Here is a 26,499-nt window from a genome sequence, read left to right as displayed (position 1 = left end):
CAACAAGGATGAAGTAAAAACAGGGTGGGATTAGTTCAGAGTGATGGTTTCAGATAAAGATAACAAATCAAGACATGATACAGGAAGCTGGGCCTTATCATAAAACAGGCAGGGGCAAACTTGGGCCCTCCAGGTGTTTTGGACTTCAACTCCCACAATTCCCAACAGGAACGGAAAAAAATAACATAATGCCCAGCTGAGGCAGAACGTTGAGTCTAACGAGACAAAAGTGTTCATCATATACTGGTATCAGTCTGCTCTGTTCCTATACAGGTGATTGGTCCTCTTTAAAAAAAAACCCACCAACACAGCACAAAATTAAATTTCATACCAAATACTATGTGCTTACCTGTGGCTTGCTGAATAGCTTCCATTACGATTTTTAGGGGTATTCCTGGTAGCTTGATATCAGCCTAATAATGTACAAATGGGAAATAACTTTATATCAATAGCACCATTTTCTTTAACACTTTGGAATGTTTTTTAAAAATTTTTAGGAAGTAAGATGATCTCACGAGAGATACCTGCAAGGCAGTTATTCCTTTATTTGTTCCAGCCATTTTGAAATCCATGTCACCATTATAATCTTCGATTCCCTGCAAAAATAATTGCATTTGAAACATTTTGTCAAAGCTCTTCCCAAAGGCCCAACAAGAAATTCTACTCCACTGCAATGGATCGATTGAAGTCAATCCTGCAATATCTTTATGAAACAGAATCTGTTTGTTTAGATAGGATGCTTGTTGTTAAATTTTAGGTTTGTAATTTATCTAGCCACCGGTGGCGCAGCGGATTAAATAGCTGAGCTGCTGAACTTGCTGACCAAAAGATTGGCCGTTCGAATCTGGGGAGCGGGGTGAGCTCCGCTGTTAGCCCCAGCTTCTGCCAACTTAGCAGTTCAAAAACATGCAAATGTGAGTAGATCAATAGGCACTGCTCCTGGAGGGAAGGTAATGGAGCTCCATGCAGTCATGCCGGCCACATGACCTTGGAGATGTCTATGGACAACACCGGCTCTTGGCTTAAGAAATGGAAATGAGTACCAACCTCCAGAGTTGGACATGACTAGACTTAATGTTGCTTTTAACACTGTACACCACTTTGATTCTCACTCATAGTAGAAAAACAGGATAAAAACAAATAATAATAATAATAATAATATTTCTAGTAATGCCTCCTCAGCCAGAGGTCCATGTTCTTCTCGGAGAAAGTCAGACAAGATTTTTAAAAAATTAACTAGTCAGATGTGATAACAGGTTTTATCTGATTTTAAGTGCTCAGAATTGTGTTTGAGCATGCTATCTCAATCAGAAAGGCTACAGTTTCTAAGATCCCAGGTAAACAATCATATTGGTTGAGCACCACTTATCCAAAATTGTCTTCATAGTTAGATGAAATGGTGATACTTTGTTTTCTGATAGTTCCGTTTACACAAACAGTGCATCGTACAGAAAAAAAATGTCTAAAATGATCCTCAAGCTATGTGTATAAGGTGTCTATGAAACAAAAATTAATCTCTTTATGTATATGCAAGTATTCCAAATTGCAAAATATGGAACACTTCTGCTCACAAGCATTTTGGACAATATACTTGTTTCAGAAATTGAGATATACATCTAGTGAAATGTGGTCTATACAAATGAAAGTTATTTTGGATGTTTGGACATGCACAGTCAATAGCAACACCAATTGTGTCTACTATTAGACACAACAGTCCATTGAAGTCTTATTCTCGAGTGGAACATTAGAAAGGTAGTAATATAAACTGGGTGATGAACACTTAACACAACACTGCATTTTTATACTGCTTTCAGAATTTCAAAGTCCTTCATATATATGATACTATAATCCTATAAAATGGGTCTGGGTTATCATCGCTATATTGCATGTGTGAGGGACAAAGGAGAAGAAAGAGTAGAGTCCCTATGGCAGGCATGGGCAAAACAGCCGTTAGGAATTGTGGGAGTTGAAGTCCAAAATACCCGGAGGGCCAATGTTTGCCCATGCCTGCCCTATGATGATCCACCAACAAAATTATGGTAGAGGAGACATTCAAACTATTTCCCCTTGGCGTCACGTCTCCCCCTCGACCCTATAAATATTGACATTAAATATAACTTTCATGAGTCACAGACATCTTATTTTTGTAGAGCTGAATATCAATTATGCTTTTTGATTACTGTCTAGCATAGAGTACAAATCTTCTGGAGCTGATAACATTTCAAACTATACGCAAGAAACTCTCACCAAAATATCAGTCAGCAAGCGATAATTTTCAATGTCTCCGTTTTTTTCCGAGTTAGGACTGGTAACCAAACCCACAGCAACGCCTGCTACAGCCGATGAAATTGGCACCCCTAACAGCAAGAAATATATATATATTTCAAGTGATGATAGCATTATCAAACACCTTGATGTTCATTTATTGTAAAATGCATACCTGCATCCATCAATGCTAAACTCCCACCGCAAGCAGATGCCATTGATGATGATCCTAGAGACATAAATCATAAGTTACACAAATCATCTTTTTTTTTCAATTACCATCTTTCTGAGTGGGATTCGTTTATCATTTTCTTACAGCAAAGATAGGTTGCATGTTGCAAGTCGCTTCTGGCATTGACCAAAGCATTGACATCTCCGGCCCATCCCCTGTTCAGGTATCAGCCAGCACGCCAACGCCTTAAATCAAGAAATCGTTTTCTAAGATCTACAGAGATACTCGCAGGAACACCTCAGCAAGCGAGAGTCCAAAAGTGGCAGGTTAAAACCCGGAACCTGAATCAATGGCTGACGCTGGATGAGAGACTCCCTCCTGAGCTCACAGAAGACTGGGTGACTTGGAAGGCGCTGAACAGACTGCGCTCTGGCATCACGAGATGCAGAGCCAACCTTAAGAAATGGTGCTACAACGTGGAGTCCACGACATGTGAGTGTAGAGAAGAGCAAACCACAGACCATCTACTACAATGCAGTCTGAGCCCTGCCACGTGCACAATGGTGGACCTTCTTACAGCAACACCAGAGGCACTCCAAGTGGCCAGCTACTGGTCAAAGGACATTTAGTATAATGCCAAGTTGTTGTTTTTTTTTTTACTTTGTGTTTTCAAATACATTACAACTTGTACCCTCAGTTTGCTTCTGACACGACAAATAAATAAACAAGCAAAGATAGGGACAAGCTTTAATAATAATAATAATAATTTCATTTTTTATCCTGCTTTTCTCCCATGGGTGGGATTCAAAACAGTGTACAAAGTTTAAAACACAAATACATATACCTCAATACATAATGAGCTAAAACATCATAAGCCAATTTTTAAAATAGCCCAATTTGAGCACCCTACATACGACAAAATGACAACTTACAACAATCATCATTAATTTTTTCCCCCTAACCTCCGGCCACTGAGGTTAGGTAAGGTAAAGGTTTTTCCCTAACGTTAAGTCCAGTCATGTCTGACTCTGGGGGTTGGTACTCATCTCCATTTCTAAGCCGAAGAGCCGGCATTGTCTGTATACACCTCCAAGGTCATGTGGCCAGCATGACTGCATGGAGCGCCGTTACCTTCCTGCCGGAGCAGTACCTATTGATCTATTCACATTTGCATGTTTTCAAACTGCTAGGTTGGCAGAAGCTGGAGCTAACAGTGGGCGCTCACTCCACTCTCCAGATTTGAACCTGGGACCTTACATTATACAAACTCCTAAGACACTTCATTTTTGTAGGGCCATGCCGCAGTTTCCAGGACCAATAAGCATTCAGGACCAGCAGCTACCTGGCAGTGACTATTATCATTCATCTGGGAAGGCCTGGCTACACAGAAATGTTTTAATTAGAGATCGAAAACCAGTAAGGAAAGTACCGATCATGCCTCTCTAGAAAGGGAGTTCCAGAGCCGCGGGGCCACCACCGAAAAGGCTCTCTCTCATTCCCACCAACCTCGCTTGCGATGGTAGTGGGACCGAGAGAAGAGCCTCTTCTGATGATCTCAGGGCTTGAGTGAGTTGGTAGGAGGAGATGTGGTCCCTCAAGCAGGATAGATCCGAAGCATTTAGGCCTTTATAGGCTAAAGCCAGCACCTTGATTTGTGCCCGGAAACAAACTGGAAGCCAGTGTAGCTGCTTCAGGAGCGGAGTAGTTCTTTCTCTATATCCTGCTTAAGCAGTCTAGCAGCTGACCTTTGAACCAGTTGTAGTTTCTGAACACTCTTCTGGGGCAGCCCTATGTAGAGCGCGTTACAGTAATTTAATCTGGATGTCACTGAAGGCATGTACCACCATGGCCAGATCAGGCTTTTCAAGTTATGGGTGCAGCTGGCACACAAGCTTTAACTATATGAAGGCCCTCCCAGCCACTGCCAACACCTGGGCCTCCAGGGTCAGCACTGAGTCCAGGAGGACCCCCAAACTGCAAACCTGCACCTTCAGAGGGAGTGTGACCCCATCCAGAACAGGTTGCAGCCCAATACTCTGATCAGCCAAATATGGGCCTTCTGATTTAGAAGAGTGTTATTAAAAATAGAAGATTGGATATATAGTGATATTTTAAGGGAGCAGAAAAATACGAAGTAAAAATCATCAGGCAATGAGTGTGAGAACTGTAAACGAGTTCTTGCTGTTACATGTTTAATATGTTCTTAACAGTGTGGGTTTGTATCGGTCAGCATGATTGTTTTAGATATAGTTGTGTTAACTGTTGTAGTATCATTTTTTATAACATGAAAATGTGTGTGTGTGTGTGTGCGCGCGCGATGTTAATGTTTTTGCTTTCTGTAACTCTTCCCTCTGTATCTCTCCCTGTGTGTTTGTATTGACTTCTGAATAAAAATTAATGCTAAAAAAGGAATTACCATACGTATTTTAAAAAAATTAAATGAACTGCAAATAAATACACTTCCCAGCAATACACTCAGTACTGACAATGATTTGCCAGCTTCTAATTTGGAATCTCCCCATGACATTTGTACATTTCCTTCTAGATAATGGAAACACACTGTCGTCACCTATATCTGATGCATTTCACAAGTTTCAACCAAGTTTCTGCAGCTGACATCACAAAAGGAAATGATGACAGCCCCTGGCTATGCTCTCCCTTCTATAATTAGAACACTTGTCAGAGATTTCCAAAGGATATATGCAAATCTTTTCCCCCCAACTCTTAGCAACACACTAAAAGAAATGAAGTCACATACCATTTGATTCCAGTACTTCTGAAGTCACTCTTATTGTGAAAGGGAATTCATTGGGAATCACTGGTTTCAGAGCCTTCTCTGCAAGAGCACCTGCAGATAAAAATCATATTATAAATATAAAGATCATTTGTTTCAGTGCAACTACTCAGGTTTTTTCACCTTTTACTCACCGTGACCAAGTTCTCTTCTGTTCATACTAGAAATTTTACCAATCTCATTAGTTGCATATGGAGGAAACTGTAAGAGAAATAAGGCACTGCTAACACACATCTGTTAACATAAATTTTCAGACAAATCCTAACAATTTTATCCCAAAGAATGAAAACATGTAGTCATTTGCAGATGGGTACAACACCCTTGAAAAAAAATATTCGTCCAAGTTTCAGGGTCAACATCTAATATATCAGGAGCATCCAGTATTTTAAAAATAAACCATTAGTTTTAATGCAGACACATCTAAATCTAATAAAAGTAATGAGCCTTCCCTGACTATGTGAATGATCCAACTAAATAATGTTATCATTTCAAATGTTATACAAATAATGCCGTTTCAACATATAGATGGTTTTTTCATGTTGTTCCTTTAGGTCCTAGCAACATGCTTTTAATATAGTAGATGTTTTTCTAAAAAAAAGAGCAAAATTTAGTCAGTCTTAAGTTTTAAAGTATTTTCATTGAGTGATTTAAACAGATGCTTTCTCCAAAGCTCTAAATGGAATAAAATAAGTTGTACCTCATAATGCAGCATGAAGTTTTTTTCTTTTATTCCGCTAAAAATAGAAATAAATGTTTTCAGAATGAAATGAGCTGAACATTATTTAATACATCCACAAATCCACAAAAAATACATATAATAAAAGCTTGGTCCGCCCCATCTTCTCTCTTGTGCTTAGTTTACATGATGTAAAAATTGTATGCTCGGTTAGATAGGCTCTGTTTGGGGAAAATTGTTCCACTATGTAAAACTCCTTTGCAAGACATCCTGCTTCAAACCATGCAGTCAAATTGCTAAATCAGGTACGAAGCAAAACAAGGCCTTTTTGTGTAGTAGCTAAAATGCTGAAAGGCTCTTATCCCAGGGAAGCTGGCCTGACCTCACAGGGATCAAAGAGTCAACTGAGGACACAGAGTGTTTTTATTTTGCTAAAACTAAGTAGATCTGAGCTTGATCTGTGAATGGTTGAAAGGGAAATTGTTTGGATAAACAGGAGGCTTTAAATACATACTGCACGCAAATACTCCTAGTTAATAATGACAAGATCTTAGAGGACTGCAAGCCGTTTGAATTTATTAATCTTCCTGGATTCTTTTCAAAGTCAGTCTCACAGAATGCAGGCTTTCATGTTTGCCTGGATTTAAAGTAAAGGTGAGAATCATGTAATTCTCCAGATTTTGTTGGACTGCAACTCCCAGCTGACCTAGGCAGCATAGAGCAAGGCTTCTTAAACCTTTTTCACTGGTGAACCCTTTCTGCCTGAGAATTTTTTCCATGACCCTAAATGTGAGGCCATGGAAAATAGATATAAAAATCGAGCATTGACTGAAATGCTGGTCATCATCTGAAATAAATATTATGCACTGCTTTATTCCACAGCGACTGGTAATAAACCAGCATTTGCAAGGCTTGCTAAACAGGCTGATTTTCCTTTTTGTGGTGTACAGCATTGTAAAGACTACAAAACAGATTCATGTAAATGGATGGCATTCAGAAATCTTTTACTTTGTCAAATTTTTCATGATCACATTATTAAGCAAAGGAGACCCCATTTGGTGTCAAGAACTGCAGTTTAAGTAGCAGTGATATAGACTATGGTGAGGGAATGCTGGGAGATACAGGCCAACATCATCTGGAGGCCTTGATGACTTAGCTAACCAAGTAGTTAACCAGGACCTCACATGTCCTATCCTATCATCTGAAAACAGGAACCATCAGCTTAACTGCATGCTGAGCAAGTGCTCTGGCCACTGCTAGAATTCTTATTTCCTTGGAAGGTTATGATCCTAAAGATCCCAACAATTTCAGCTACCAAGACAGGGGATGGAAGGATGGTAATATATACCTTATGGCTGTTGTGATAAGATCAGATTTTACACTTGATTCCAATGAGTCAAACGTAACTGTACAAAGGACCTGGAACAGCAACAGAGGAAGGTAGTTCATTTTGGAGGTTGGGGATAAAATTCTCAACAAACAGGGAAAATATTCAAAGAAAAAACCATGCAATCGAAGCCGAAAAAGTATATAAATCCACATATAAATATTCAAAATAGATATCCAAAAGGCATGGCATGAAACATTGACACTATTGACTTGAGGATTGAAGTAACGCATTTCCACTTCTGGGTTAAAACACTGCTTTCTCCATCAATAGTCAACCAATCTACTTTTATTTTACATTTTTTATGATCTTACTATTGATCCACTCAAAAATGAAATAGAGGGGGGAAATGATGGCAGAAAACATGGGGTGATTGCAACACTTTTAATCGATGGAAATGCCCACCTTCATTACATTTTAGCTAGATAAGCCACCTTACAACTTTCATATAATAAATTACAGTCAAGGATACACACAACTCTCTGAGCAAGTTTTCAGGGAATAAATGCAGTGCAAAAATAAATTTCCGTACCCTCCAATTTAAGCAGAGCAGCAGGTCTGATTCACACATGCCGCTATTTTAGGCCGTTCGCCCACAGGGACCTTTTCATTCAATGACACACACAGCCCACACACAGCACAGCTTTTAATAGTGATGCGGAACATATGTACAGCCTTATTTAATAAACACGCTCACAGAAAGTTAAGAATGATCTTGTATTCCTGCAGAGAAGCTGTCAAGAAATGTTCTGCTGTTGGCTTGGGATAGAACAGATGATGCCTACCTAATGCATTTTAACTGCAGATCAACACCAAAACACTTATCTGAATTGCTCACATTTGCGACACCACCATTGTATTTTATGACTAATTAGGCATTCGAAAACATTTCATTCTAGAAAAGCGAGCCCATCAATGAAATTATCACAAACTCTACCGTCCAAGCTTAACAAGATCCCCAAGTTATGAACAAAATAGGTTCTGTAGGTTTGCTCTTAAGTTGAATTTCTATGTAAGTCAGAACAGATATATTTTAAAGTATAACTCCAGCCAAACCACACACAATTTTTTTTTTAAACCTGAGAGTGTGACTCTATGGTCAATCAAATCTGCAAACAATCAGATCCACAAAAGTTAAACCCCAAAATGTTGAGGGCCAACTGTACTGGCTCAGCAGTATCAATACGCTAGATACTGACTGATAGTGGCTTTACTAAGTTTTCTAGCCCCTTCTGGAGTTGTCAAGAACCTTACAGTGTCACTGGACCTAAGACAACCAGATCCTGTCTGATCTTGAAAGCTAAGCAGGGTGAACCCTGATTATTACTTGGATGAGAGACCGCCAATAAATGGTGCTGTAGGTTGTATTTCAGAGGAATGAACAGGCAAAACCATCTTTGAATATTCTTTGTCAAAGAAAACTCCAGTGTTATTGATATTCAAGATACTGACTGGTAGTGGCTTTCCAGTTTTCTAGCCCTTTTTAGAGCTGAATCTTTTGCATGCAAGGCAGCTACTGAATGAATTAATTGTTTTCTGTACCAGCCATAGGCCATGACATTAATAATATACAACATTTAAAAAGTACAGTAAGCACTTTCTAATATAAATATTAAAACTTATTCTATATACTGGCTCTTTAAAATTACAGTAGCAGTGACGTGATATGTATGTTGTATGCCGCTCTGAGTCCCCTGCGGGGTGAGAAGAGCGGGATAGAAATGAAGATAATAATAATAATAAAAACAACAACAACAACAACAACGTCTGATTTGTATCATCCCAAACTATCTCCATTTCCATTTCTAGTCTCTACTGTGGATTTTACTAATTTAGCTCGGATTTTTTAGGCTGCGACTACACATGTGGCAACCTTTAATGCTGTATTTTTGGAATAAACAATATTGGTCATTCTTTAGTAGAGGGCACCAAGTAGTGAAACCCGGATGTTTACTAGTCCGCAGGTTGTCAGATGCACCCATTTCTAAGATTTTATCTCTAATTGCCTTCTTGTCCAACTGCATTAGGGTTGTTGTTGACCCATCAACAAGGGGCCAACCAATATTGAGCCCAACCTCCTCACTTATTTATAATACTCCATCAGGCATTACTTTGTTGTACTCTCATCCGCCATTTTCAGAAGTCTCTTCCCATATGAGATGTTAAGCTTATGAATTCTGGCCTTAAATGAGGGAAGATCCAATTCAAGCCTTAACAAGGCAGATGGTGCCCCAAGGGAAAGGGCTAAAAGAGCTCTTTCAAACTTATTCTTGATATAGTCAACCTGCTTTGTGTTACCTTGCCCCCATATTTCCACTTTGTATAACAATTGTGGTAGAATTTCAAAGGCAACAATCTTAATTGTGGGACATACCAAGGAAACCCCTTTGTTTTCCCAAAGGTTAGAATTGATTTTGCTGATCTCCGTGGTTTTCTACTGAGATATGGCCACACTCTACAGAGCAATGCACTGTATTCAACAATAAACCCCATTCCTAATCATATTGGCTTGGAGCTTTATCTTAATAGATTTTGTTGACTTTAAAACCCTTAAAGCAAAAGTATTCCTTGCATAAGAAAACTATGAAATGAATGGGGTCGGCATAAACTGAGAGGTGATTTGAAGAGGCATATTCACAACTATGTACAAATTATCAACCATTTAGCATTTCAGATAGAGGTCTTCCAAAGCCCTTCTACTGAAAACTTTTTAAACTACAAGAAAATAAACCCACGACCTCTTGCATGCAGCCATTTCTGCCCACTTAGAATCCACGAGTGGAATAGAAGCCAACTTCAATAATTAGTTAGAAATGCAGACATTAAGTTAAAAGAAACTAAAAATGCATATGAAAATCAACAAACAAAAATGGTTGGAGTTGAGGGAGAGAATACCTGAGTCTGACCTCTCTGAAACAATGCCGATCCATGAAGGGTTTTGAACATGTCCACTTCACAGGAGATATTTCTAAGGGAAGTCAGGTCTCTGCCATCACATCTGTGGGAATAAAGTTAAAAAGCACAGATACTGTTTACCTGTCACACTATGTATATTACAACCCTAGTTAACACCTCAACTTCACGAGGGCTATCTTGTCCCAGGCAGCTTCATACTATATTCCACTTGTTTCCTCCACCATTTGGATAGCTATCTATTCATAGAATCATAGAATTGGAAGAGACCTCATGGGCCATCCAGTCCAACCCCCTGCCAAGAAGCAGGAAATAGCATTAAAAGCACCCCTGACAGATGGCCACATGTCTATAGTCCCTCCTACACCAAAGAGGTAAGTCAAACTGACAAATCAACATACACATAGAATATGTGCTGCTGCCCTGCAGACTAGGACACGGAACAATGACTTCAAACTACAGGAAAGGAGATTCCACCTGAACATCAGGAAGAACTTCCTCACTGTGAGGGCTGTTTGACAGTGGAACTCTCTCCCCCGGACTGTGGTGGAGGCTCCTTCCTTGGAGGCTTTTAAGCAGAGGCTGGATGGCCATCTGTCGGGGGTGCTTTGAATGCGATTTCCTGCTCCTTGGCAGGGGGTTGGACTGGATGGCCCATGAGGTCTCTTCCAACTCTACTATTCTATGATTCTATGATAGGTTAGCATACACACACACACACACACACACACACACACACACACAAATAAATGGTGAAAGGCTTGGGATGTTGCTATTTCCAAGAAATACATTCTTTGTATTCCACCCTATCTCCCCAAGGGGACTCATAATTTGGGATCAGAAACTGTCTTATATGGCAGTGTAGAAGTGGCCTTAGTCTCACTTAGTCTCAACGGTGCTACATGAACCAGCTGCATAATTAACAGGATAGGAAAATCTTCGCAAACTTTAATTACATACTTGGGGAATCCTTTGATCTGCAAGAGTCTATTCAGAGATGGATTTTAACAGACCAAAGCTCTCCATGAAAGTGACTTCTCACACTACAGCTCCTATTGCCCAAAGAACATACCGTATAATTGATGCTATGTTCAAGAGAAGGCCCCCACTAAAGACAGGCCATAGTTCCTTATCTTACGAAGGAGAATTCCTGTGAGACAGACTGGTCCGACACACTCTTGAGCTCTATGTTTAACTCAATCAAATGCAACTTCTTAAGTGGCAAAATCAGGCAGATAAACATATCCATACCAGCTCAAATCAAGAATGGATAAAGTGCGGCCTACAGAAAACATGCAGCAACTAAAGGCCAAATGATTTAAAAACCTTGAAAACCTTCTAGAGGGGCATAGGAGCATATTCATGCATTCCTCCAAGGTCTCTCTAGTCTTCCATGGTCATCTATCATGAGCTTAAATTCTATCATTAGTTTCTAAGTAAAATAAATCCAACTACTCTGTGGAACTCATATAACTAAGCAACACCTAATGCATCAGTGGAACTTACACAAATATTTACTAACCCAGTTATCAACCACTGATTTAGTGGGTCTACGCCAATTGTGACTAAATATGATTAGGGCCATAGGGGAGACTAATGTTGAGCTGCAGCAGAAATTATCCAACCTTTGGTCTTCTACTGTCCTCCTTATTCTGAGGATGACTTCAAATTCAATAATGAGAAAGACTAATCTCATATTTACCTTCTGTATTCATTCAGAATAAGATTTCTAAAGATGTCTTTGGAAACAACGTTAAAAGCTTCCATGATTTCATAAGGCTCAGAATCTGGGAACTTTTCTAGAAATAAACACAGACAAGAAACATAAGCTGCATCTGAGATTCCTTTTTCCAATAAAATGTTCAGAAAGGAAATAAAGATGAAGCTATTTCATTAACTTTAAGCAGCCTGTAATTTTTGTTAATCTCCTTCACCCTTAAGAATTTAACCATTAGCCGAATGACAGTCAAACAACTTTGAAAAATGAAAAAAATAGGCTGTTTGCATATCTTTCTTTCTACCAGATAAACATAGAACACAGGGTGACACTAGAGCATCCTAAGTGTAACTAATGGTAAGTAAAAGGAGGGCATGTGTTACCATCATCTAGAAATTTATACTGCAATCCCCTTAATACTATAAAGTCAATCAACACTCCTGTTGAAGAACTGAATGTTAATTCTCTTCCTGAGATACTAATTTTCTATGTGTAGGGTTCAATTTTGTTTTAGTTTTTAATGGAGATTCATTGATCAGGTAAGATATATACACACACCAGCAATCTGAGTACAAGACACAGATTTAATCTCACTGTTAGAACTAATTCAGCTATCAGAGTATTACTATCACTGATGTTTTTCCTCAAGTTGTTTTGAGATATGGTGACCCTAAGGCAAACCCATCTGAGGTTTTCTTGGAAAGATTTGTTTGCTTGTCTCTCTTGGAGGCTGAACGAGCATGACTTGCCCAAGGCCATCCAGTGAGTTTTTATGACCAAAAGGGAATTCAAATCCTTTCCTCTAGAGTCCTAGTACAATGCTCAAACCACCAAACCATGCTGGCTACTATCATGTCATTATCCAGTCCAAACAATCCCAATTTAGAACAGTAAATAGCTGAAGAAAAGTGCAACATTTCATGCTATAATGATGTTCACATCTACCTTTCAGTTGTTCTTCTGTTTCAAGTCTGATTTTGTTAATTGCTTCATCTCTTGATATCTAGAAAATAAAACTTTTGTTAGAGCTCTATCATGATTCTGAAATGTTAGTAAGATGAATCTTTTGTACAGCCTACACTTGAAGGAAAATGTAAATACCCAAACATCTAAAGAAAAGCCTTTCTCCAGGTGCTTCATTTTAAAGAATCATTCTACATTATTTTACAACAATTGAATAATTCCTTTGTTGTTATTTTCTTCCCTAATTAGTCCATTAATCTACAATAAAGAAGAAAGTATTCTTGGCATTGTTGCCCAGCTGTAAGATCAATCCATAAAGAAGCTTGCTTGATTGTGATTCTACAAGGTATAAAAAAGCAAACAGCTTATGTTCTCCAACCCAAGTCATATCATGAAAATTGGGAGGATAACAGTGGCCTTTCTGTCTTCACTGCCACATTTGGTGTCCCACATCAGGGCTGCTCCAAGTCTTCAGCAGCTGACTGAGGACATGAGGTGAGGGATATCCTCTTTATAGTCTTACTAAATATTTTATCACACAAAAGGAAGATACTCAGGGGAAGCGCCTGTCACTTTAAACATTCTGAAGACAAATGTAGAAAACATAAAGGTTATTCCAACTGAATCTAAGTACTCACTTTATCATGAGTGAAGTCTGAAAATACTGCAGTAATTTTTTCTGATGCGAGTCTTGAATGGGAAAAAAGAAAAAGAATTGTTTTAAGTAGTTCAGTTTCCTATTTTCAAAGGAAGAGAGGATAAGAAACAAGTGGTAAATCGCACTGGCATCTCATATTTTGCTGCTGTAAATTGCCCCAAAACAGACTGCTACAATCCAGTAAAAAGACATTTTTGTGCACCTGCACTGTATACTTAATATAGTTTGATACCACTATAATTGCCATGGCTTAATGCTATGGAATTATGAGAGTTAAAGTTTGATGAGGCACCAGGATTGAACCATGGCAGTCAAAGTGATATCAAACTGTATTAATTCCACAGTGTAGACACACCTATCATTTTGTCAGACCTCTCTGGAGATGGAAATACCTTTATGCTTACCAGTGCCACACACAGTAAATATCTCTCTAGAGCAGGGGTCCCCAAACTAAGGCCCGGGGGCCGGATGCGGCCCTCTAAGGTCATTTACCTGGCCCCCGCCCTCAGTTTTATAATATGATATTTTTTATCAGTTTTAATAATATAATATATTGTATATACATATAATATTGATAATAATATTATGTTATACAATATAATTCTAATAATACCATATAATATTAATTATATGTTATATTTTACATATAATATTACAGTATAGTGGTATAGTTCATTATAGTAATATATAATGCTAACATTGTGCTATGCTATTCATATAAAATATTGTACAGAACAGTTTCACTTATCCAACACAAACGGGCCGGCATAATGTTGGATAAGTGAATATGTTGGATAATAAGGAGAGATGAAGGAGAAGCCTATTAAACATCAAATTAGGTTATGATTTTACAAATTAAGCACCAAAACATCATGTTATACAACAAATTTGACAGAAAAAGTAGTTCAATATGCAGTAATGCTACATAGTAATTACTGTATTTATGAATTTAGCACCCAAAAATCATGATATATTGAAAACATTGACTACAAAAATGTGTTGGATAATCCAGAACGTTGGATAAGCGAATGTTGGATAAGTGAGACTCTACTGTATGTACATACAGCTGCTCTGAGTCCCCTTCGGGGTGAGAAGGGCGGGATATAAATGAAGTAAATAAATGCAGTAAATAAATAATTAATGTTAGACTTAGGCTTGCCCAAAGTCTGAAATGACTTGAAGGCACACAACAACAACAATCCTAATTAACTTGACTATCTCATTGGCCAGAAGCAGGCCCACACTTCCTATTGAAATCCTGATAGGCTTATGTTGGTTAAAATGATTTTCATTTTTAAATACTGTATTGTTCTTTCATTGTTGTTGTTGTTTTGCACTACAAATAAGACATGTGCAGTGTGCATAGGAATTTGTTCATTTTTTTTCCCCAAATGATAATTTGGCCCCTCAACAATCTAAAGGATTGTGGACCAGCCCTCTGCTTTAAAAGTTTGAGGACCCCTGCTCTAGAGGATGAGCTTTCCATTTTCCTCCTGATTTAAATCTGCCTAGCTGCTTCATTCTATGAACAGCTTTCATAGGAAAAGAAGTTCCTATGGAAACAGAGGCTCAAAATTGTTCCAAAATACTGCACTCTGGTTATTTATTTACACACTACAGTAAAAAATGTTCTTGGGCACAGTCATATTCATGGTCAGCCTCTATAGACTCCTCCTTCATAATACTTTATTTCATTACACACTCAAATGGTTTTCCATTCTCAACCTCCTTTCAATCATTCAGCATTCTGTGGTTGCCTCTTGGGCTATTTTGGCAGAAAGATGGGACAGAAATTTAATAAAATAAATATAAGAAATTGAGAGAATGACATGCAAAGCAATTACATAGTGCATATGAGGCACATCCCAGGCAAGACTAGAAGCAACAGCATGTTGCCCTGAAGACTATTCATCATCTGAGATAAGACAGGATGCAGACAACAATATTAAGCTTCAGTACTTTGCAAAAAGTTCCTGTTAGCAAATAAATTATCAGTTATATTTAAGATAGCAAAGGGTATCAAATGTAATACTCAAGAACCAAGTTTGTTTTAAAATTATTACTGAAACATAAATCTACAATAATTTAACTTCGTAGTTTGTAGGTGTTGTTTGGTATTTCTTTTGATGGAACTATGGTTTACTTTACAGTTTGTGTGATGATGCAGATATGTGTCATTTAATGTTTCAGGTTTGCATAAGTAAGCCTTCAATTCAGTTAATATATTTTAATGTTTTTTCCCTTCACTTACTGCTTTGCGCATTCCACAGTCTCCTCAGGAGCAGTGAATAACTTCTGTACAGTTCTCTTGGGAACACCCTGTTCTTTTGCCAACTGCTGTATGCCTTGAATGATTTGCTGACCATGCTTCACACCCACTTTGATGGCATGGCAGAAGTCCTGCTGTAATACATTTTCTGCTGCAGCTTCCAACATAACTGTTGATTCATATACAGATAAAGATATCAATAGTCACATCAGTCTTCACAAACACACTGTAACCAATAGCTCATTTTACAGAGAAACATGGGGTACTGGGTTGCTGTGAGTTTTCCAGACTGTATGGTCATGTTCAAAAGCATTTTCTCTTGACGTTTCACCCACATCTATGGCAGGCAACCTCAGAGGTTGTGAGATCTGCTGGAAACTAGGCAAGAGGTTTTATACATCTGTGGAAGGTCCAGGGTGGGAGAAAGAAATGCAGCACCCAAACAAAAATCAAGGAACATGCAAGGCAATTCAGACTAACTCAATCAGAGACATCAGCCATTGCAGAGCACTTGATGAATCAACCTGGATACAGAATATTATTTGAGAACACAGAAATGCTGGACAACTCGAACAACCACCACGTCAGACTACACAGAGAAACCACTGAAATCCACATGCATGTAGACAATTTCAACAGAAAGAAGGAAACCATGAAAATGAACATCTGGCTACCAGTATTAAAAAAACTCTAAAATCAGAAAATAAAGAACTACACTCTGAAAACAGAGGAATTCCAGACTTGAATCAATCAGGTGCAGCTAACATCTCCAAACAAAGGATTCCCCATAGGCAGGAAGATGCCAGGCCATGAAGCTGGCAATGCCATTAAATGCTAATCAGGTGATTAATTACAACATTGACACTGGCCTCCAACAGACAAAAATTCTTTCTCCCACCGTGGACATTCCACAGATATATAAACTTCCCTTGCTTAGTTTCCAATATACCTCACAACCTCTGAGGATGCCTGCCATAGATGAGGGCGAAACGTAGGGGGAGAATGCTTCTGGAACATGGCCATACAGCCCGGAAAACTCATAGCAACCCACTTCGAGACTGTAACACCACTCTTGCTAATCAATATGAAGAAATCTATCCATCACTTCTTCCAGCTTGTCCTTCTTCCAAAAACAGGCTGTTCATTGTGATATTTCTCTAACAACAACACAATACATTAATCTCTGTTTAATTTAATTATTTTTAGGATTACGACTTCTTTTACCAATGATGTAAAATATCTCTGGCTTGCATCTTTCCAAAATATAAAATATGACCGATTTTGAAGCAGAGAAAACAGGACACTACCTAAGCCATGTGGCTGGTTTATAGAAATACTTATTTAGTCTCTCAGCATTCAGTGTTGACACACTGAGAACTGATTCCCCCCCCCCCCCCCAAATTATTAAAGTTAAAATATGCGCTCATCCTGCATTGTACTGGTATGGAAATATCGCTTCAAACATGCAAGTTTTCACTTGATATTGACAAACTGAAGCGTGTCCACAAAAAGCAGGAAGGAAGATAAAAGTTTTGGAAACCAAACCTCATAATGAACAATTTAGGATGTTGAGCATGTTTTATTTGGAAAAAAGACAGAAAGACATAATGTCATCTATGTTTTCTGTCACTCCAGAGGCAGAAACCAGTGGATTCAAATTAGAAGAGATTCTGCCCAAACAGCAAGAAGGCTGCTTCAAAGGGTCTCCTTTGAAGGCTCTTTTTCTTTGAAGGTTTTCAAACAGAGATTGGGATGCTTCAGCTATGCATTCCTATATGAGATTGGTTTGGACTTGATGCTCTTCGCAATCCCTTACAATTCTATAACTCCGTGATATGGCAGTTATCAAATGATGAATATGGACATACGGACCACTTCACCAAGATGTGCATTCAGGATTGAACATGCTGCTTATACAGTCTTGGTCCATTTCATGAGCAGTTAATTATTAATTAATTATTTAGTTACTTACCCACTTGACTACGAGGGGCTGAAGAGACTATTAAATCTAATGTACTGGAAGACATTTCTTTTCGAGTGGGATTGACAACAACTTCTCCATCAATCAATCCTACTCTCACGGCACCTAAGAAGATACTCCATTAATTAAAATATTCCATCAGTTAGCCTTTTGCAAGTAGGAAAAAAATCATTCCAGAGTGCATGCAAGTATTTTTCAGATGTGCTTGTAATGATGAAAGAGCAATGTAGTTAGAAATTTGAAAGTAACTCTGAAGGTTCATGAGATTCTGCTTTTACCAGGAGAGTATTCTAGAAAGAGTTAGGATGTATCTACAGTAGAGTCTCACTAATCCAAGCTTCGCTTATCCAAGCCTCTGGATTATCCAAGCCATTTTTGTAGTCAATGTTTTCAATATACAGTATTGTGATATTTTGGTGCTAAATTCATAAATACAGTAATTACAACATAACATTACTGTGTATTGAACTACTTTTTCTATCAAATTTGTTGTATAACATGATGTTTTGGTGTTTAATTTGTAAAATCATAACCTAATTTGATGTTTAATAGGCTTTTCCTTAATCCCTCCTTTTTATCCAAGATATTCGCTTATCCAAGCTTCTGCCGGCCTGTTTAGCTTGGATAAGTGAGACTCTACTGTACCTGCAATCAAGGAGTTACCTGTACGCATTTCTTTCCTTGGAAGGGACCATAACCAAAATGTAACAAAGTTGCATTGTGGTTGTAACCCAATAAGATACAAGTTTCACTCCTTTTGTGTTATAATGTTTAAATGTAAAATGTGGACAGCACTTGAGGAGCAACCTAACTACATGAAAGAAGACCACATAGTTTGATTACTGGCTTCCAACAACATATTCCATGATAGATGTGAAGGTGACAATTAGGGAGACAGGAGAGAGTATTTAATATTTCAGGACAGAAGCTTATAGCATTCAGATTTAAAAAAGCAAAAGACTACATGGGAAAGTAAGCCACTATAAATGCACTTGGTTACCTTCTTCTCAGCACTTTTATCAAGTTGGATTTATAACTATTTAAATTAAACAAGTGCCCTGTAAGATGCTTTATCTGTGCTTTGATGACAGGTAACCCTGCTCCATACCCCAATGCTGGGTAGGATAAAAAGTAATTCTGAATCTAACTCTCACTCTTTCCTGTCCTTTGCCATGGAAAATTATTTTTGAAGCTACAGGGAGTTCCTAAGACAATTTTATGTTCCCCGTATTTTCCTGATAATATTTATATATTTAATATAAGAGTGCTTTCAACATTTACTACTTTGTAATCATTCTGGGACATAAACAATAAACTTTTAAAGAATTCTAACTATTATGGAACATGACTTGGATTGTTATACATTTAAAACTTTAGTAAAACAAACTTGGTTCCTAAATATGTGCATACTCAAAATGTCATGTCATGTTATCTTTACTCACCAATGGGACCATTCCATGGAATATCGGACAACGTAAGAGCTGCAGAAGCTGAAAGTAATCAGATTTGTTATTTGTAATGGTTTCACTGAATCATTAACATTGCATATTCTGGGCTAAGACAAGAGCACAGTTCACAAAAATGTATTACCTCCATTGATTGCCAATACTTCAGGATCATTGACACCATCTACAGCTAAAAGATTACAAAGTATCTGGTGGGGAAAAAAAAACAGAGTAAGGAAAAAAGAAGGAAGAGACATGGTTTTCTTAATTACACAAATAACTTCAAAAACATTAATGACTTTAATTAATGACACTTAGATAAAACCTGCCTCCCCATGTACGCTCTTTTATTTGTACCCTGCCAAATATCTGAGATCCTTCTAAATGAAATATCTCAGGGACTTTTGAGTTTCTGGCACAAATGTTACAGAATGCCCTCCTTACTTATAGAAAACAATTGATTCTATATTTACAATTATCTCATTGCCCTATTATTATCTTCATTTCACTGCCTCATGGAATAATATATTGTTAATTTTATTATTGCCATTTACTTTTAACATGCTGCAAATATTTTGTTGCCTTAATGTTGGCAGTATTTGTTACACAATTTGTTTTAAAATGAGGAAAATAAGCTTCCACTTAAACTTTTGAAATCCCCCAACAAACAACAATAAGTGAAACTACACTGTGAACCTATTGTTACAATACCTACTCATCTAATCATAACTGACTACTTTAGCACTATTATCTTTTATAAAAAGGGCAAATTTTATTAACAGATACTATCTATAATATTTAAATAGTGTACCAAGCAGGGGGTTTAATAACAATATAGCATCCGCAGCTCTCTAAAACGAGATTAAAAATAACAAGTGGACAATTAACTTACCTGTGTATCATAATAGTATCCTGCTGGAAAGAGAGGTCTAATTGATCGATCTGTAAAACAGCATTAAATAATTTGAAGATATTGTAAACAATTAGGAATAGGTTTAATTTTTAATATTTTAGGCCCCCTTGAAAGGCAAAGCCAATCTCAAGGCAATTAAAATTCTATAACAGGAAAAAATAATCAAGAACACATCTGGCTCACAGAGTCCTAAAACGTGACATACAAGGGCAGTTAAAAACCAGTAAAGCACAATAAAGAAAAGCATAAAGAAAACAGATAGCTTCCCATGGCTTTCCTAAAAGCCTTTAATGATGGGTGCTGACCAACTGGAGAAGGCATAGATTGTGGAGCACTGCAGAAAAAGACCCCCAGCCAAGCAAAGGCTGTCCAGGGAAATGGAAGCAAAAAAGAAAACTGCTCCCATCATAAAGCAAGATTCTGCATCTACTTCACAGGAAACATTCTACAAGTAAGCAGGTATCAGTACTCAGAATAAGAACTTTCCCCAAGAAGCTGGTCCAATGACATAAGGATTTCCATGCAAGCTTGCTTTGACGACTGACAAAGCCTGATTTAACTGAACACAGCTCAAGATGGATACCCATGCTAACAAAGTCCCTATTAAAAATGGTGTAAGGCAATAGCAAACAATATGTGAATAATCAAATCTGCAAATGTCAAGGGAATGATTTTAATTTATTAATGTGTTTTCGATCAATAGTTACACTTGCTTTGTGCTTTAATTTCTAAAAAAACCTCAATTCATAAGAGTCCCTGAGGTCTTCCAGGCAAAAGGTGGAATTTAAATCCAATAAGCAAATAAGCAGCTGGCAATCTTTTTGAAACTGCCCCAAAATTTGCAATAGTTATAAGAAAACAGGAGTCAGTATTTATAACGCATACCTATTACTCGGCTTGTAAGAATTTCCTTGTCTGTAGAACCCAGTTCCCTTCTTAAATAGTTGGTAGGAATTCTTCCAGCTGCAGCGGCTTTTTGACGATAATCAACCTTATGTAACAACAGAGACACTATGATTTAATTTTAAGACTAATTACAGGATATTGTAATAAATTAAGGGTTAACGTTCTAGTTTATCTTGCTAGCTTAAAATGATTAGAATTTTCTAGATATAGCTTTGTCTAACTAGTTTGCATTAAAATCAGCTTATATTATCAAATGCACAATATGTGGCATTTCTGTACTATTCACTATCAATACTTACCACCAAAGGCATGAACTGAGATGGAGAAGGCTTTGTTTTGCTGACTGCTGTCACCATCACTGAAGTATCACCTAACTTTATTTTTAGAAAGAAAGTAAAAAAAGAAATATTAGCAATGCTAGTTGATTTCTCAGTTCAGAGACAGATGGTTCTCCATTTTACAACTGTTTTGCATCTCTAAATTGAACATCTTGCAATATAAACATAATGACTTAACAAAGGTTTCCTACCTGCACTACAGCAGATCCATCTGCAAACCTGGCTAGTTTTCCAGAAGAGATTTCCAATTTTCTGGAAAAGAAGAGGAAAAATAAATTTTGTTCCATTCCTATATTATATATAGTTATTTACAGATGAATGGCAAGATCACATGGGAGTTTCAGGAAAAACCTACAAGATGAGAAAGAAGTACCTGGGAGAAGAAATGTGGTTGCTCTGGTTGCTCATAGAACTTCACAAGTTTTCAAAATTACAATGTCTTCAATCTGTAACCTTTCTATATTTTCCCACTGCTTTTGTCTTTTTTCTTACAAGGAAATATGTTCCTTTGCTACCAAACGGAACAGACATGATACCTAAATAAAGTTGTCCAATTACGTAGTACAGTACAGTAACCAACATTTGCTTATCCAATGTTCTGGAGTATCCTCCTGCCCGGAACCACAGCTGTTTCTTTAGGCAGCAAGGATTGAACTTTTTACGGATTTGACTTCTGACAATGTTGTTACTCTAAGTTCATTTTATGCAATCTTATATTTATTTGTAGTCAATTTTTTAGTAGTCAAATGTTTTTGTAGTCAATGTGCAATCAAATTGTGCCATGTGTAAGCCGCCTTGAGTCCTCTTTGGGGTGAGAAAGGCGGGGTATAAATGGGGCAAATAAATAATAAATAAATGTTTTCAATACATTGCGATGTTTTGGTGCTAAATTCGTAAATACAGTAATTACTACATAATGTTACTGTGTATTGAACTGCTTTTTCTGTCAATTTGTTGTAAACATGATGTTTTCGTACTTAATTTGTAAAATCATAACATAATTTGATGCTTAATAGGCTTTTCCTTAATCCCTCCTTATTATCCAACATTTTAGCTTATCCAATGTTCTGCCAGATCATTTATGCTGGGTAAGTGAGACTTTACTGTACTAGCAATTCCACCTGGAAACACATGTTCTTATTGACTGTTCTCGTTATGGGCCATCAAGTTGAAGCTTCCCATCAACAAGATGCAGTATCATATTGATGAAAACAGAGATTAAGGTCAAGACAATAATACATCCCTGTTTTTTGCCATTATAACAAATGGAAGATCCCCATACATAGCTCATTGTCTTTATGCACACCCCTCTCACCCAAATGTAAGGGATCCAAGCCGTTTGGCCAGGTCTGCACAACCTGTGGTGCTCCAGCTGTTTTGGCCCCCAACTCCCAGAATTCCTGGCCATTGGACAATCTGGCTAGGGCTTCTGGGAGCTGGAGACCAAAACACCTGGAGGGACGCAGATTGTGCAGGTCTGCCTTAAGCTATATAAAATGCAGCGAAGAATAAGGTGATCAGGTTGAAATTGAGATGATTCTCAAGATCCCTTCTAGTCCTGTTGTAGATACTGATAATAACTTAGATTATTGGACTTCAGCTCCCAGATTTCCTGATCATTCCTTGGTGTTATAATTACATGCTTATTGTGTTTTTATTTTCCTTTACATATGATTTGTTTTTGATTTGCTGTTCTGATTTAATTTTTTTCTGATTTGGCTGTGTGATTATTATTATTTATATTGTCTTCCTTGTTGTAAGCCACCCCGAGTCCCTTTGGGGAGAGGAGGCGGGATATAAATAAAGCTTTATTTATTATTTATTAATCATTGGCCAAGACAGCTGAGGCTTCTAGGGGATGAAGTCCAGACGACTTGCAGCACTAGGGTTTGGAATCACTGGCCTAGATGGTTCAGTAAAAGAAAAGGTATGTTAAATTGCAGGTCTAGCAACTGAGATTGTCAGTGTCTTGCACTGACACAGCCACTGTAAGTGAGTTGCAGTGAGTTTTCCGGGCTGTATGATCATGTTCCAGAAGCATTCTCTCCTACATCTATGGCAGACATTCCACAACTATGGCAGACATCCTCAGAGGTTGTGAGGTATATTGGAAAATAGTTAAGTGGGGGTTATATATTTGTGGAATGTCCAGGGTGGGAGAAAGAACTTTTGTCTGTTTGAGGAAAGTGTAAATGTTGCAATTGACCACCTTGATTAGCACTGAATGGCATTTCAGCTTCAAAGTTTGGCTGCTTCCCACCTGGGGGAATCCTTTTTTGGGAGGTGATTCCTTTGTGGGGAGGTGATTAGCTGGCCCAAAAATGCTGGACCACCCAGACTACATAGAGAAGCCATTGAAATCCACAAGCATGTGGGCAATTTTAACAGAAAAGAGGAAATGATAACAATGAACAAAATCTGGCTACCAGTATTAAAAAAACTCTAAAATCAGGACAGTAAATAAAGAACAACACTCAAAAACAGGAATTTCAGATAAGAAACAATCACCTCCCAACAAAGGATTCCCCCAGGCAGGAAGCAGCCAGACTTTGAGGATGAAAGGCTATTCAATGTTAATCAAGGTGGTCAATTGCAACTTTCACACTTGCCTCAAACAGACAAGAGTTCTTTCTCCCACCCTGGACATTCCAGATATATAAACCTCACTTGCCTAGTTTTCAACAGACTTCACAACCTCTGAGGATGCCTGCCATAGATGTGAGTGAAATGTCAGTCCATGTTTTTTCAGTCCATGTTCTAGAAGAGGCATGGGCAAACTAAGGCCCAGGGCCCAGATGTCTCCTGGGTGCTTACCTCAGGCCCTCCTTAGGTCCTATTGGCCTAAGGACATTGTGACCCACCGGATCCTTATGCCAAAAAGACGAGAGAGGGAGTCACGCAGCAGCTGAGAGCTATTTGGAGTGCTCCCAGCCACCATGTGTCTTGCCATTCTCCCAGGATAAGGACAGTGTGAGCGACCTCATCCTCATGCCAGGAGGATGGTTTGAGAAAGGCACACGGCGGGTGAGACCCATGGAGTACTCTCAGCCACCGCCTGTCTCGCCTTCCTCTTGGCATAACGCCAAGAGGACAGCCTGAGCATCTGCGGAGGAAGATCTGGGCAATTGCCGCATGTCTTGTCTTTCTCCCAGCATAAGGATGGGGTGAATAACCTGAGGATGACTGCTGTCCTGCCCTTTCCTGGCCCCCTCCCATCCAGTGTGTACTCGCCCCCCTGTCTACCCTGGCCAGGCATCCAAGGCAAAAAGGGTTGCCCATGTCTGTTCTAGAAGCATTCTCTCCTGACGTTTTGCCCACATTTATGGCAGGCAACCTCAGAGGTTGTGAGGTCTGTTAGAAACAAGCCAAGTGGGGTTTATATACCTGTGGAATAATGTCCAGGGTGAGAGAAAGAACTCTTGTCTGCAGGAGTCAAGTGTGAATGATGTAATTGGCCACCTTGAAAAGCCTTGGAGCTTCAGAGCTTTGCTGCTTCCTGCAGGGAGCATCCTTTGTTGGGAGGTGTTAGCTGGCCCTGATTGTTCCCTAGGGAGATCAGGTTGGCTCCCTCTCTATCCTCCTTTAAGAAACAATTGAAAACTTGGATGTTTAGGTTGGCCTTTGGAGAGACAGCCATTGGATGACCAGTCTCATTATAATTCTATTCTGAATTTTACTAGGTCCCTCTTATCTGGGTATTTTAATCTAATGATTCTATCTTTATATTGCTGCTGCAATCCCCCCACCTATGAAGTTTTACTGAATTGTATTGGTGGTTGTTTGATATTATTACTGTTGCATTGACTTTTGTTTTAACTTCTGTTTTATTACCTTATTGTGTTTTAACCTTTGTATATTGTGCTAATGTATTTGTGTTGTTACATTTGTACCAATGTGAGCCGCCCTGAGTCCCTGCGGGGAGATGGTGGCGGAGTATAAATAAAGTTTTATTATTATTGAATGAGATTTTCCTGCTTCTTGCAGTGGGTTGGACTGGATGGCCCATGAGGTCTCTTCCAACTCTACGATTCTATGATTCTGTTATATTATTATTTATTGTCTGGAAAGCTAACACCTCCCAACAAAGGATGTCCCCCAGGCAGGAAGCAGTCAGGCTTTGAAGCTGTAAGGCAATTCAATACTAATCAAGGTGGCTAACTGCACCATTCACACTTGCCTCAAGCAGACAAGAGTTCGTTCTCCCACCCTGGACATTATTCCACAGATATATAAACCCCATTTGCCTAGTTTATCCATGCCTCACAACCTCTGAGGATGCCTGCCATAAATGTGGGCGAAACATCAGGAGAGAATGCTTCTGGGACATGGCCATACAGCCCGGAAAACTCACAGCAACCCATGAGAGTTGCATTTTGGTGAGGCAGCAGTGCTCTTTGGCAGAGGCGTTGTGAAGACTACAACTCCCATGAGCCATGGCGGTGAAAAGACAGCAAGGCCTCACGAACCGCGCGGCGCCACTTACCTGCTCCCCACTTCCACAGAGACTGTGTGGGTCCCCCCAGCCGCGCTCCACAAACCCCTGGCCAGGCGCAGGCCTCTCGGGGCCCTCAGCCAAGGCCCCATGGCGCCCTTTCCACGGGAAACCGAGCCCACGGCCGCCCTCCACTCCCGACACCGAAGGCAACGCGCACAGGAAGCCGCCATGACACCAGAGTCACGGCTCCCCGCAAGAAACGCGACGGCGAAACAAACTCCATCGCTATTGGCTCCCCGAAACGCACTCGCTCGCCATTGGCTGTCTTGGGGGCAGCGCGCGCGTAGCTACAGCCAATGGATGAAAGCGAGAAGGGAGCTGGAGTGGCCGAAGCTGCTTGAGGTTCGCTTTCGATTCCGTTCCGAGGGCGCAGCAGGAGCAGCACTCGTGCGCCATCTGGCGGTAGTGGAGCTCATAACAATGAGGCCAATTTAGTAAACTGAGAATACAGTACAGTAATTATAATGCAGGCATGGGCAAACTTTGGCCCTCCCAGGTGTTTTGGACTTCAACTCCCACAATTCCTAACAGCCTACCGACCAAATTTTGCCCATGCCTGCATTATCTATATATATAAAAGGGTAATGAAATTTCAGCCTAGGACAAA

General features: G+C 39.0%; 1 protein-coding gene across 1 annotated transcript in view; it reads right to left on the bottom strand.

Moving 5' to 3' along the window:
- pnpt1 (polyribonucleotide nucleotidyltransferase 1) overlaps positions 1-26,102 on the bottom strand; it is a 38,483-nt gene extending 12,381 nt beyond the window's left edge. The window contains exons 1-21 of the mRNA XM_003216140.4: positions 25,881-26,102; positions 21,589-21,649; positions 21,359-21,433; positions 21,039-21,144; positions 20,133-20,182; positions 19,386-19,449; positions 19,238-19,285; positions 17,787-17,900; positions 15,797-15,983; positions 13,526-13,577; positions 12,870-12,927; positions 11,910-12,006; positions 10,190-10,292; positions 7,256-7,326; positions 5,929-5,965; positions 5,366-5,432; positions 5,196-5,285; positions 2,441-2,494; positions 2,248-2,357; positions 525-596; positions 350-413 (exon numbers count right to left, since the gene is read on the bottom strand). Of these exons, the coding sequence (XP_003216188.2) occupies positions 350-413; positions 525-596; positions 2,248-2,357; positions 2,441-2,494; positions 5,196-5,285; positions 5,366-5,432; positions 5,929-5,965; positions 7,256-7,326; positions 10,190-10,292; positions 11,910-12,006; positions 12,870-12,927; positions 13,526-13,577; positions 15,797-15,983; positions 17,787-17,900; positions 19,238-19,285; positions 19,386-19,449; positions 20,133-20,182; positions 21,039-21,144; positions 21,359-21,433; positions 21,589-21,649; positions 25,881-26,062 (1,762 nt within the window). The 5' untranslated portion in view covers positions 26,063-26,102. The remainder of the gene's footprint in view (positions 1-349; positions 414-524; positions 597-2,247; positions 2,358-2,440; positions 2,495-5,195; positions 5,286-5,365; positions 5,433-5,928; positions 5,966-7,255; positions 7,327-10,189; positions 10,293-11,909; positions 12,007-12,869; positions 12,928-13,525; positions 13,578-15,796; positions 15,984-17,786; positions 17,901-19,237; positions 19,286-19,385; positions 19,450-20,132; positions 20,183-21,038; positions 21,145-21,358; positions 21,434-21,588; positions 21,650-25,880) is intronic.
- Between the last annotated feature and the right edge of the window lie 397 nt (positions 26,103-26,499).

The sequence above is a fragment of the Anolis carolinensis genome, chromosome 1 (genome assembly GCF_035594765.1).
Source record: "Anolis carolinensis isolate JA03-04 chromosome 1, rAnoCar3.1.pri, whole genome shotgun sequence".
NCBI lineage: Eukaryota > Metazoa > Chordata > Lepidosauria > Squamata > Dactyloidae > Anolis > Anolis carolinensis.
The sequence above is the reverse complement of the archived record's forward strand: the minus strand, read 5'-3'. Positions and strand labels throughout refer to the sequence as shown.